The 10,862-nt window shown below is 49.9% G+C and overlaps 5 protein-coding genes across 5 annotated transcripts; 3 read left to right on the top strand and 2 right to left on the bottom strand.

Annotated features, from left to right (window-relative positions):
- Positions 1–309: 309 nt before the first annotated feature.
- On the top strand, positions 310–2,125 carry MIND_00025000 (uncharacterized protein; the record flags this gene model as incomplete). Its single annotated transcript, XM_037357220.1, has 6 exons — positions 310–891; positions 936–979; positions 1,037–1,336; positions 1,386–1,491; positions 1,538–1,660; positions 1,712–2,125. 6 exons carry the CDS (start codon positions 310–312, stop codon positions 2,123–2,125), a joined length of 1,569 nt encoding a protein of 522 aa, XP_037225130.1.
- A 12-nt stretch (positions 2,126–2,137) lies between these two features.
- Positions 2,138–5,740, bottom strand: MIND_00025100 (Fanconi-associated nuclease; the record flags this gene model as incomplete). Its single annotated transcript, XM_037357221.1, has 12 exons — positions 2,138–2,491; positions 2,535–2,699; positions 2,747–3,047; positions 3,097–3,203; positions 3,252–3,811; positions 3,862–4,340; positions 4,390–4,459; positions 4,511–4,706; positions 4,756–5,234; positions 5,282–5,321; positions 5,365–5,667; positions 5,720–5,740. The coding sequence occupies 12 exons, from the start codon at positions 5,738–5,740 to the stop codon at positions 2,138–2,140; spliced, it is 3,075 nt and encodes a 1,024-aa protein (XP_037225131.1).
- Positions 5,652–6,343, top strand: MIND_00025200 (uncharacterized protein; the record flags this gene model as incomplete). The annotated part of the gene is made up of 4 exons (XM_037357222.1): positions 5,652–5,823; positions 5,874–6,070; positions 6,124–6,284; positions 6,334–6,343. The coding sequence occupies 4 exons, from the start codon at positions 5,652–5,654 to the stop codon at positions 6,341–6,343; spliced, it is 540 nt and encodes a 179-aa protein (XP_037225132.1).
- Positions 6,344–6,420: 77 nt separating this feature from the next.
- MIND_00025300 (Arrestin-C domain-containing protein) lies at positions 6,421–8,858 on the bottom strand (the record flags this gene model as incomplete). Its single annotated transcript, XM_037357223.1, has 8 exons — positions 6,421–6,711; positions 6,769–7,196; positions 7,243–7,317; positions 7,366–7,638; positions 7,686–8,075; positions 8,131–8,544; positions 8,590–8,658; positions 8,711–8,858. The coding sequence occupies 8 exons, from the start codon at positions 8,856–8,858 to the stop codon at positions 6,421–6,423; spliced, it is 2,088 nt and encodes a 695-aa protein (XP_037225133.1).
- Positions 8,859–9,275: 417 nt separating this feature from the next.
- MIND_00025400 (uncharacterized protein) lies at positions 9,276–10,455 on the top strand (the record flags this gene model as incomplete). Its single annotated transcript, XM_037357224.1, has 7 exons — positions 9,276–9,584; positions 9,634–9,752; positions 9,801–9,939; positions 9,989–10,033; positions 10,085–10,112; positions 10,159–10,185; positions 10,232–10,455. The coding sequence occupies 7 exons, from the start codon at positions 9,276–9,278 to the stop codon at positions 10,453–10,455; spliced, it is 891 nt and encodes a 296-aa protein (XP_037225134.1).
- Positions 10,456–10,862: the final 407 nt, after the last annotated feature.

Here is a 10,862-nt window from a genome sequence, read left to right on the forward strand (position 1 = left end):
TATGATCCCGCCTGAGCTAGAGCACGCTGTCTTCGAATGGACAGCGCTTTTGCATCCAAAATGCATGCCAGCTCTCGTTCTCGTCGCGCATCGAGTACAGATATGGAAAGTTGCTAATTCTGGAAGAAGACTCAATGAAGACTATTATGTAGGATCAGGCCACTGCTGTATCGCGTGCTAAGAGTTCGCTCAGACGGAATGCGCGTGCATGCCTCAAAATTACTATGGTGTCCGTTCAGTTTCGCGCGCCAAATGGTCCAGGATCACGATCCCAACTCTCCTCGAACTTTGGTTAGACATATCTCATTCATGGAATGCCAGAACATCCGACCCTCTGATCAAGCCCTCATCCATACTCTCCTAGGATTCAAGGGCGTAGTAAATGTCGCATTGCCGCCAAATCTGTCCCCGTCTATGTTTCAGTTTCTCAATGCACTACCGCTGCAACGTTTAATGGGTTCCATTGAATCGTTGCAGTCGACAATTATCCCGTCTGTCTTCTCCAGGATCACCCATCTACACCTCACAAATTACATCTATGAATCGACCTTGCTCACCCTTTCCCGTATGTCTGCCCTGACCCACTTGGCTATCCGCGATCGACAAGTCGGCACCAGCACATGCTCGCGTATTTTGCAGGGCCACCAACTTTCTATCCTCGTCCTTCTTTGCTCCTCGCAGAATGAGGCACAATTCGCCATTGCGCGTCGACAAACTCTCCAAGAAGATAATCGATTCGTGATTATTGCTGTCCAAGACATCATGATGGACTGGGAGAATAGCGCAAGAGGCAAATCAGATTTTTGGGTAAAGGCAGAAGCTATTGTCCAGCGAAAGGTCAAGCAAGGGAAAACAACCGTAGTGCAAGATATTTCTAATGAAGCCACGGCTGTACTAGACTTACATGCTCTTACCTTAGAATAATTGAGCACCAGGACCAGCCTGGATTCGAACTGAAATTGACAAACGAAAGTGAGTGGTGAGTAAGCAATTTGATCCGTATGCTTGCGTCTCCCTCCCGTTCCTTTTGTCGAAGTTCCACATATCTTCGTAGCTCGTTCTATTCTACCAAGTCGACACCATCGGCCCAGCAAGCCAACGCGCCAAAGTCAAAGGCTGTCGCAGAATGGGCTGCAGACAAGGAGCTTGATCCCGCGGTCGCTCGATGGGCTTCCACAGCTCGAAACCCACCAGACCGACCAATACCGGTTCTTCGTGTGCTCGATAGACCACTAGGAGTCAGGCAGCGACCGACACTGGAGAAGCAGTCCAGAATGGATAGATTCAGAGACATTTGGTTAAAGGAAGACACCATCCTCGACGAGCGGAAGCATCTGTCTGTCTGAACGCGTCTTTTGTTTCTTATTCCGCTGACGCGTTCACAGAATCAAGGAGCTCAACCGGGGGTACTACACCGACGTCGTGAAAATAATACATCCTGGGCATATGGGCAAGACGTGGATCGCCCCAGAGGTCTTGATTCGGGAGGATGTGAGTGCATGGAAATGTGTTCATTCCACCTGACTGACCCTGCTAGAAAGCGTTGTACTTGCCCAACATCAAGGGGAAAGACCTCGAAAAGAAGCAGGAGAAACACACGACAATAATGTGCTATGGCAAAATTACCCTTCTTGCTATCGAGTCGACCGAGCTCTCTGTGGTATGTCTGTCTTTCCTACTATTGTAGCCCAACTTAATGCTCTTTGCCCAGCTTCAAACGAAGAGTTTCATCAACTCCATCCACCCTCTCTTCGAATCCAACCCTCTATACCAACGCGTACACATCAACATCCAGGAAAACTTCCTCAAAGCGCTAGTCGTAAACATGTTCATCCGGAATCTCCGTGCAAAGGTTCCAAAAGAGCTCTACGGAAACTGCCTTCTGTCCTCCCAGAACATGGAATATCTGCGTGAGCCAATGGGGCTTGCCAACAAAATGGTCGGCTACGTGTACCTCATCGACGAGAACCTCAAAATTCGGTGGGCAGCGGGAGGAGACGCGACTTCCGCCGAGCTTTCTTCGCTGCAAAGTTGTCTACGCGTTCTGCTCAAGCGCTTAGAAGAGAAGACAAGTAAAGACAAACAAGCAATGTTGAAATTAGATCCACAAAAAATACAGCCATGATACATTGATACCCTAGATAACCTCCTGATTTACCTGTTCGTCAGGTGCGGATTGCCTCTGTCGTTTGGAAGCACGACGAGGTGAGGGTTCACCGTCAGGCAACAAATCGCCCATCGGGACCCATGGCGCTTCATCATCATCAGCTTCCGATTCACCGCCCTCTTCCTCCGATTCTGGCTCAACCGATCTCCTCCTTCGCCTAGACGGAGCCGCTGGTGCGGACGCTCGTCGTTTCTGACCCTTCGGAGTCTTGGCTTTCGCCTCCTTCTCTGCCAATTTGGCCCGCTTCCTCTCCAACGCGGGCTGCTCCATCACATGGCAGAGCTCAACCTGACAATGAGCAGAGAGAAGGGCATGGCACCACAGCTTTTATTCTGATGAGACGTTGAACCAAATATCGATTGCTTACCTTCTGGTTATCATGCAGAGTGTCGCCAGGTCCCTTGACCTCGACAAACTTCATCTCTTTCGTCTCTGGATTCCAAATGATCAGGTCAGGTACACCACTGCTCCGTCCGGCATAGTCTTCGCAGAAGAGGCCACAGATAGAAGCAAGCACATCTTTGCCCACGCACTAAAAACGAATGAGATGCGAAGGAGAGGATTAACGATGCCACCGACCTCAACGATCTCCAGCAAATCCTCTTGGCTACACATCTTCCAATTCACGCCAACACAGCAGGTCTTTTTCTCTCGATAACGGGAATCATTCGATTTGAGGATTTCTGCGGCCTTGCCTTGCTTGATTTCAGACAAGCGCGCCTTGATGAGCTCTTCTCGTGTGTATTTGAAGGTTTCTTCCCCGAGGTCCAGAGGTCCCCTCTGCCACGGTGTTTCGAATGCACCAGCGACGGGTGCAAATATGATGTCCCAGAACAGGAGCCCAAAGAGCGTCGTTAGAATTTGTGTCTCTGAATGAAGACTACGATCTCGTCAACACGGATGGGGGAGTGAAGGATCAATCATCATACCCCTTGAATCCCTCTTTCGCGTAGTGCTCGATTGCAAGGATTTCGACGTGAACAACATCGTCTTTCCCTTGCCAATACGATTTGCCTACCCAAGCACGCTTCCTCGCCTATGCAAAAAATGTCACCGGTGTTCTCCCGCTTGTCCTCGAACATACCTGAGCGATGGCACTGGGTGGACCAGCGGCCCGTGTTGGGAGAAAAAAGTTGGTGATACCAGCGCTGTCAGCAGGCTTGTTCTCCTTTTCGTCATCGGGTAAGTCCCAAATTCGAACGCCAACGACATCGATCTCGGGTGGTTTTTGGAGGGTCACGTCGTCGTAAGTCGAGCGTTCAGTGGGTTTGAGCCTTAACATCTTTTCTGTGGCAAATAACCGATGGATTAGTGACGGCCTGGCGACTGGAAAAGCAGTAAGTGAAGGAATATACCAGTACCAGAATAAAAGTGCAGGACCTTCTATAGTGTCCTGGTCTTCCAACGCCGAGCGGAGACATTCTCGTGCGTTACGCACCACGTTCATGTCCTTATTCCCATCACCATCTTTAAGAAGATATCGCATGCGAATAAGGGCAAGTCGATCGTACAAACGGGCTCGACGACGTCGACCCCATCGTCGCTGTTTGAGCAAGACGAGAATAATTTCCTCCTCATACAAAAAGTCTTTCAGTGTGGCTGGTGCATGAAGACATTTGGCAAGAATTCGTGTCAAGACATAGCCTGTAGACAAATGTGAATATAAAACAAAAACAGGGTGGAAACGCAGCGACCTGATTCAAATCGCACAAACTCAGTTCTGCGTTTGTTAGCCAGATCTTCAGATGCAGCGACGAGCTCCTGATATTGATCAAGTAGCTTGTCCTTAACAAGTTTGAGGATGACATTGACTTTACGGTAAGCCGAGTTGTCATCTTCCCGAGAGTCATCCCCCTCATCTGGGGGAGCAGACAGTTGATGAAGGCCCGGAGTCCGGGCTGGTGTAGAAAGTTTGCGAATATAGTTCAGACCTGGTGTTCCCGGCGGAATGAATACCTCCATTGGAGCGGCCGTCTTTCCTCGACTGGCCTTCGGCTCTGGAATCAACAGTTCGTCGACAATTCGCTCAACATTGAGCATCTCCTCGTATTCAAGGTAAGACTCTCGAGTTGGCCAGATATTAGGGTCGCGTTTATGTTCATACTCTGCGTATGTCCTTTTTTTGAACGCAGCAAGGAGAGCGGGACTAAATAGTGACTCGGGGATTTCAGTGCTAGGGAATGTCTGAGCCAAAGCATATAAGCAGTAGGTAGACTCATTACCTTCGAAACCAGATAATATGCACGCGAAGAATCAACGCATAGATGTAAGGATTTAGACAAATAGCTTTATCTGGAGCGCGCAATAAATAATGGGCGTGTCAGGTGTGAAAGATGAACGGACCGATGTATTTGAGCATCAGCTGCTTCAATCTCGTTGTCTGGACTCGCGATATGTTGGGCCTAGCAAACGACAATATAGTCTGTTTGAGCTTCTTATCTCCTGCTTTCTCTTTCCCTTTACCCTTCGGAGACGGGGCGAAAGGGATGAGAGATTGTCCAGAGGCCGAATTAGTCAAAGCAGTGATAAGTGTGTATTTCTGGTATTGCTCGTTAGTGGCACGGGCGAGGAGAGCCGCGGACGCTTACGGTGTGATTGGTACTTTGAATCTTCATTTCTTTTGCTATCTTTTTGAGCTCTTCCATGTTCAGGATCCGTAGTCCTTCGACAAGACCTATGTGCTTCTCGTTGCGACCGAAGTATTCCATGTTAATTTCATTACCATCTTCCGTGGCGGTGGACGAAGCGGTAACAGGTGGAGGCGCGATGCGGGAAGGGCCTGCTGCAGGAGGCTTTTCGTCGTCTGAGTCAACGGTGAGGTCAATTATTTCGGGTTCAACTTTGACAGAAGACAGTGGAGCTTCTTGCTGAGTGGGAGGAGAGGGCTGTGTTGTATCGGGATCGAGTTCCATAGACTCGGTTGTGAACGGCGCAGCCAGCATATCGAAGGCCTCTCGTAAGCCGTCTGTGCCTATTTCCATTGTGTACTTGCGAACGTCTGAGACGCGGTACCAGCCTCCTGGCTTCTTTCTGAGGACCAGCCTTATGAGCATGTACCGGGCATTGTCTATTGATAGTCAGTTTAACTCAAACCACAAACTGTAAACAACTTACATGGCAAATCCGCTATCCTATCTAGGAAGTCCCATTCGCGCTGAGACACTATTAGATAGGCCTTGAACCATACAACGACGTACATCCGTGAACAATCTCCGTTCTCCTTCTAACTCCTTGATGCCTTTAATGGCGCGTTCCAAAACCGCGATGTATGCAGAGTCCTTCGTCCACCGCAGGTCCCCATCCACCGTACTCTCCTCCTCTTCGCGTTCAACCGCGTCATCTGCCGGGTCGACGCCGTAGATGAGGGCTTGAATTGTGTCTCGAATGTCGTCCATGAGAGAGAGGGTTGCAAAGGAGCGCTCGTGACGAGGCGTGACACAGCGCGATAGATTCCCACGCTGCCAGTGTGCCTTTTCTTTCGGCGATGACCAGCATTTTTCCTGGGACGGTTCCCTATGCTCTGGGGAAGGAGCCAATTCCCGCTGGTCTCACTGCGGAAGACCTCGACAACATTCGACAACAGAAACACTGGGAGCAGCAGCTGAGCGAATTAACTGCGTCTTGTCCAGCGAAAGCAGTCATGGCTGGAGGAGCAGGTGCCCAATTGTGGGTCTGTACCAACTGAACAATTTCTAAAGCCACCTAGGTCTTGTTTTTGGTGGACTCTTTTCGCTGATGACCGCTTCAATGAGCTACGAGGACCCAATGTTGCGGCAAAACCAAGCAACCACGCAACGGGCACGCGATATTCTCAAAGAGACGGGAAGGAATATGTGGTCGAACGGGAAGAGCTTTGGGAAAATCGGCGCAATATACTCGAGCATTGAATGTGTCATTGAGTCGGTGCGTGAACAGTCCACTAGACTATATTGTTCGCTGAACCTTGAATTGACTAGTACCGTGCCAAAAACGACATTTATAATTCCGCAAGCGCTGGCTTCTGCACTGGCGGTGTCTTGGCTCGGAACGCTGGCCCCAGGGCGGCATTTGGCGGTGGTCTCATGTTTGCAGCATTTTCCACCGCCATTGATCTATTCATGAGACGAGAACCACCAGAGTTGGTTGTTTCTTCTTGGCATTCGTGTTGATCTAACGCCCACACCCAGTGATGATTAGATATAGACTCTACTACGACCTCAACACAACATGTAGCATATAGAAGACTAATCCGCCCGGATCCATATACCAAAAAATTAAAGGGTAACATATGCAGGCGGGGCCTCCCCCACCTCGCTCTCTTGACCAGCAACCAATCGCTCAAACTGGATATTACGCGCAAAAAGAGTATCGGCTTCAGGATGGTGGACTTGATGGGTCTCGACTGCACTTGCGGTCGAGTCTGACGAACTGCGGGTAAGTATCCTTTCAAGGAGCCCATTCGTGTGCCGATGAGTTTGGCAGGGACAATGGGATGGCACATCAGCCGGGTCTTCGAACGACATCGAGTATTGCGGGAGCGACATCCATTCTGGGTTACACCGACACTGAAAACCGCTACTCAGCAACATATCAAGAAAATAGACGAAGAGAGATAGACAAACCGACAGGATATGTATCGGTGTCTGCACAACTATGTCGAACAACTTGTTCTCCCCTGTCTTTGGGTCTACCGCCAAGTTGTCGCCTCGCTCCACTCGGATGATGCACTTGAGTACATGGGTCACTGTGATATTGCTGCGCTTGTTCTTGTTGGTAAAATGGAGAGTTGCACAAGATGAAGGAAGTTGGAGGTCCTGGTAAAATGTCCAAGGTCCAGGTCCCATCCATTGTGAAGCAAGCTCATTCAGATCATCGCCAACAGACGTGAGGAGCAGTAGTGGCGTTGTCTCTAGTGCGTCGCTTGCATTAGAGACCAGAGGGAGGATCGGCCCACCCATTTTATCTGGATGCTTGACTACCAAGAGCGGTAGGCGTGCCACAGGATCAGACCGCATAACACGCTTCATTTGCGAATAATATTCTATCTTCTCTGTCCCATTCGTGAGCATCATAAGTGGTATGTACTTTGTTCCTACCTTCCAGGAAAACCGATAACCGATGTATTTTCACCTTGCATAGAGGCAGAAGAGTCATCGAAACGGGCACTATTCCTAGAACCTGGTGAAACGCTAAGATGGTCTATGATAGTGGTCACAAACCTCCGATAGGGAAACTCCGACCAGAAATAGAAATGAGATACTGGAGTTGTTGCTCCCAATGGCGTTCAACCACAATATTCTCAGTGCCTTCCATATCGTCCTCAGTCGGACCCGCGACAATGATGACCTCTCTCGAAGCAGAAATACGAGATGTCAGTGCCCCAGGACGATGGACATCTGCTTTGAGCCTCCATAGAACTGTGCCCCATGGGCATTGCATCGTTGGAGGCGCATTTGGTGGAATCGCAAACGAAATAGGGAATGTGTAAGTTCCTGTCATTGGATAAGTGGAATCCACGACGGTGACTTTTCAGCCGCACCTTTCTTAAACTCCTTCCAACCATCCGATTTCTTCTCGTCGTCCTTCAATCCAACGAGTTTACCCAACGTATTGCGCACATGTCGCTCTTGTGATCTTCCACTTTTCTCCTCCGACGACTTGTCTCTAGTACGGCCGCGACGAGTTGATTCCTCTCGATGTGGCGAACTGGAGCGGACAACGTCTTTAAGAACGTTTGAAACAGCGGTTAGACTAAACCGAGCTCGACGTCCGCGGGGCACAGAGCGGTTAGGGCTACTTGTCCCTGGTTCATGTTCATCAACTTCGGCTAGTGTGTCGATGCTCGGTCTTCTGGACAACGACCTATCTTGATCACGAACAGAAGAGCCGGAAGAGCGAATGGGGACTGGTGAGCGATCGCCAGCCGCGCCTAAAACATATGGATTGAGCAAACGTGTGGAGATCAATTATCAACAACAACTGACTGCGAGATTGTGGCAAACTCGCGCGCAAGGCATTTCTAAAGTCTTCCAACGCATGTGCTGGGTCTTCACCAGCAAGATTTCCAAACGATTGAGCGGGACTTGCATGACTGGATGAGGATGGTGGAGTCGGAAGGGGAGTGTAGGGAGGGATTGATGTCTCGGGTGGGAAATATGACAAGTCTGCGCTCACCCGTCTTGCGGCACGAGTCGATCGCGCGGTGTGGACATCGAAAGAAGGGGTATCGGGAGTTGCCGGAAGGTGATCCAACGATGAGTCTTCAGAAGCATCCCAAGGATGCACTCCTGGTCCGACAGAGGCATTCCGACGAGCTGCAGGGCTTGCTTGAAAGTAGACAACAGATTCTGAGAACACCTTGTGCTCCTCTTGAACGTCCACTCTGCGAGCTCCAATTCCTATCGAATTTAAGTCGTTGCCCAGACAGGCACTGAGCCACCAACCCTCTGGCCAAGATATTGTCGTTTTCGCTTGCAGCTCCAGGTCGATAGAGGTAATCTTCGTAGGTTTAGCTATATACCTAAGTTCGTCAACTGCTTGCAGCGAAAAAACTATCCCGCAAACCCAGGTTCAGAGTGAGAAGACCTCTTAGCATTGACGGTCGAGACCCAGACTCCCCGTCAACTTGGGTGTTACGGCGACGAGCATTGTTTTCCGTGGTCTTGAGGAATGTCGCAGCCTCAGTGAGGCGAATCGTCAGGCTGGTCTTCATCGATTTCCGCCTCCTTCGTTAATCGTCAAGTTGAGCGTTGAGAGAGAGCAGGAAAATAGTCTTGGCCCCGGCGATCAGAAATGAGTCACCGAATGGCGTCACACTTGGCAATCAGTTTGCCAATTGTGTAGGTTTTGTGTGTGTAAATTTTTTTAGTTGCTCAAACCAACATGCACGTTCCTGCTTCTGTCTCAAGTCATTTCACAATCGCTTCATAGCCTTGCCCACTCAATGAGACTCAGAGGCCGACCCACATAATCAAACACGAGTCCGAGCTTATAAGTAAGCTGTCTATTACCTCGTACTACCCGAGGTATAACCTGACCTCTTTCTAGGTTGTTCTATCCCTTTTCCATTGCCCAAAGCCAAACCGCTGGTAAGACAATCCCCTTGTCTTGAAGAAGTCTTTGTCCCACGATGAGTCTTTTGTGTCTTCCGCCTATCTTCCCCAACATCAGACGCCTGAAGTCGCGTCTGCCCCGACACGCAGGCTCTCACGACTCAGAGCCATCGAGCGCCTCAACGCCGACGGATGATGCTCAGAGCTCTCCAACGGAACTAGAAGATGACGAATCCAAGTCAAATAAAGGCGCCACAGCGAAGACAGCCATGAACGCTCTGAAGATCTCGTTGAAGACGCTGGGATCCATCTCGAGCAATGTTCCATTCGGTGGTATACTCGACGGGGCAATCGTTTCATTGCTGGATATTTTGGACCGCATAGATGTTTGTGCATCTTTGTTCTGTTCACCGCTCGCCAATTGAATTGATCTAGCAATCCTCGCTGAATGCCCAGGCTCTTATCCAGCTAACTTCTCGTATCGAAATGCTGGAGCCAGTTGTTCAGAGTAGCAATTCCCAGAACGGAAAAACCATCATAGAGGCTCTCGAACGGTGCGTGCCCTGCTCAAGTAACATCACAAACAGCTTACATCTCGATAGGGAAATTCGTTATATAGAAACCGATTTGAAAACAGCGTCGGCACAAGGGAAGCTGGCCCAGTTCTTCAACAGTGAAGACAATGCATCCGCAATCTCGAAGCACAACACGGCACTCACACAGCTCATCGCTGATTCGACGGTGAGTTTTTCCACCTGTCAAAGCGTTGTGTTGACAGAAAACGCGCCAGTTCGCCACGGTCAATGAAGCCTTGACGTTGATCCACGCACTCGAGGTCAGTTGTTGACGCTTCTCGTGGCAGATTAATCTGAAGCGGACCGGCCAGGCCCGGAAACATGAAGAAGTTGTCCGAGGTACTGTTATGTGCAATGAAAATTACCCTCTCTCTCATAAGTGCAGGTGAGTACGATATCGAAGTTATCACAGGTAGGTCCACACTCCTTACTGGAATAGTATTCTGAATATCTCACAGGTGGACTGGGAGGGACGGGTGGTGCAGGGCAAATAGGCGGCGAGGGTGGTATTGGAGAGGGACCGGATGTTGAACTGCCTACCAACATGCGAGTCAACACCATTTCGGGAGGCACTGGCGGTACTGGCGGCGAAGGAGTCGAAGTTGGTGGAGTAGGTGGTATAGGCAAGGCGCCGGTGATTCGGTTCTCGCGTGGTCGACAATATTCAGATTCAGACCGTTGACCACTGGCGCTAGTTTGGATAGATTTTAGAACACGTAGTTTTTTGCACTCATTTTCAGCCATCGGCGCCCCATCGCACGCCTGCAGTTGACATCTGGGCGATTTACTTTGAGTCTTTGACGCAAGTGCAAAGAAGTGCAAACTGACGATCACATGCAAATCAGATGGAGTGATGGTGGGTGTTGCCCTCTTCACTTGAGTGTCTTGCTGTCACTAGCTTCACTCTTGACCCCACGTTTCTCAAATTCCTTCATGGCTCTCCAGCCTCAGCATAGTCCCTCACGCTGCAAAGAGGGATCACAAACTTACAAACAGAACGGCTCCATGGATTTCCCAAGCGCAGTCGGCGATGCGGCCGGAACACTGAGGAACTGAAGAGATGGTTATTTTCGAACACTTCGAGTCCGT

The sequence above is a fragment of the Mycena indigotica genome (assembly GCF_014461135.1).
Source record: "Mycena indigotica strain 171206Taipei chromosome Unknown Mind.scaff0001, whole genome shotgun sequence".
NCBI lineage: Eukaryota > Fungi > Basidiomycota > Agaricomycetes > Agaricales > Mycenaceae > Mycena > Mycena indigotica.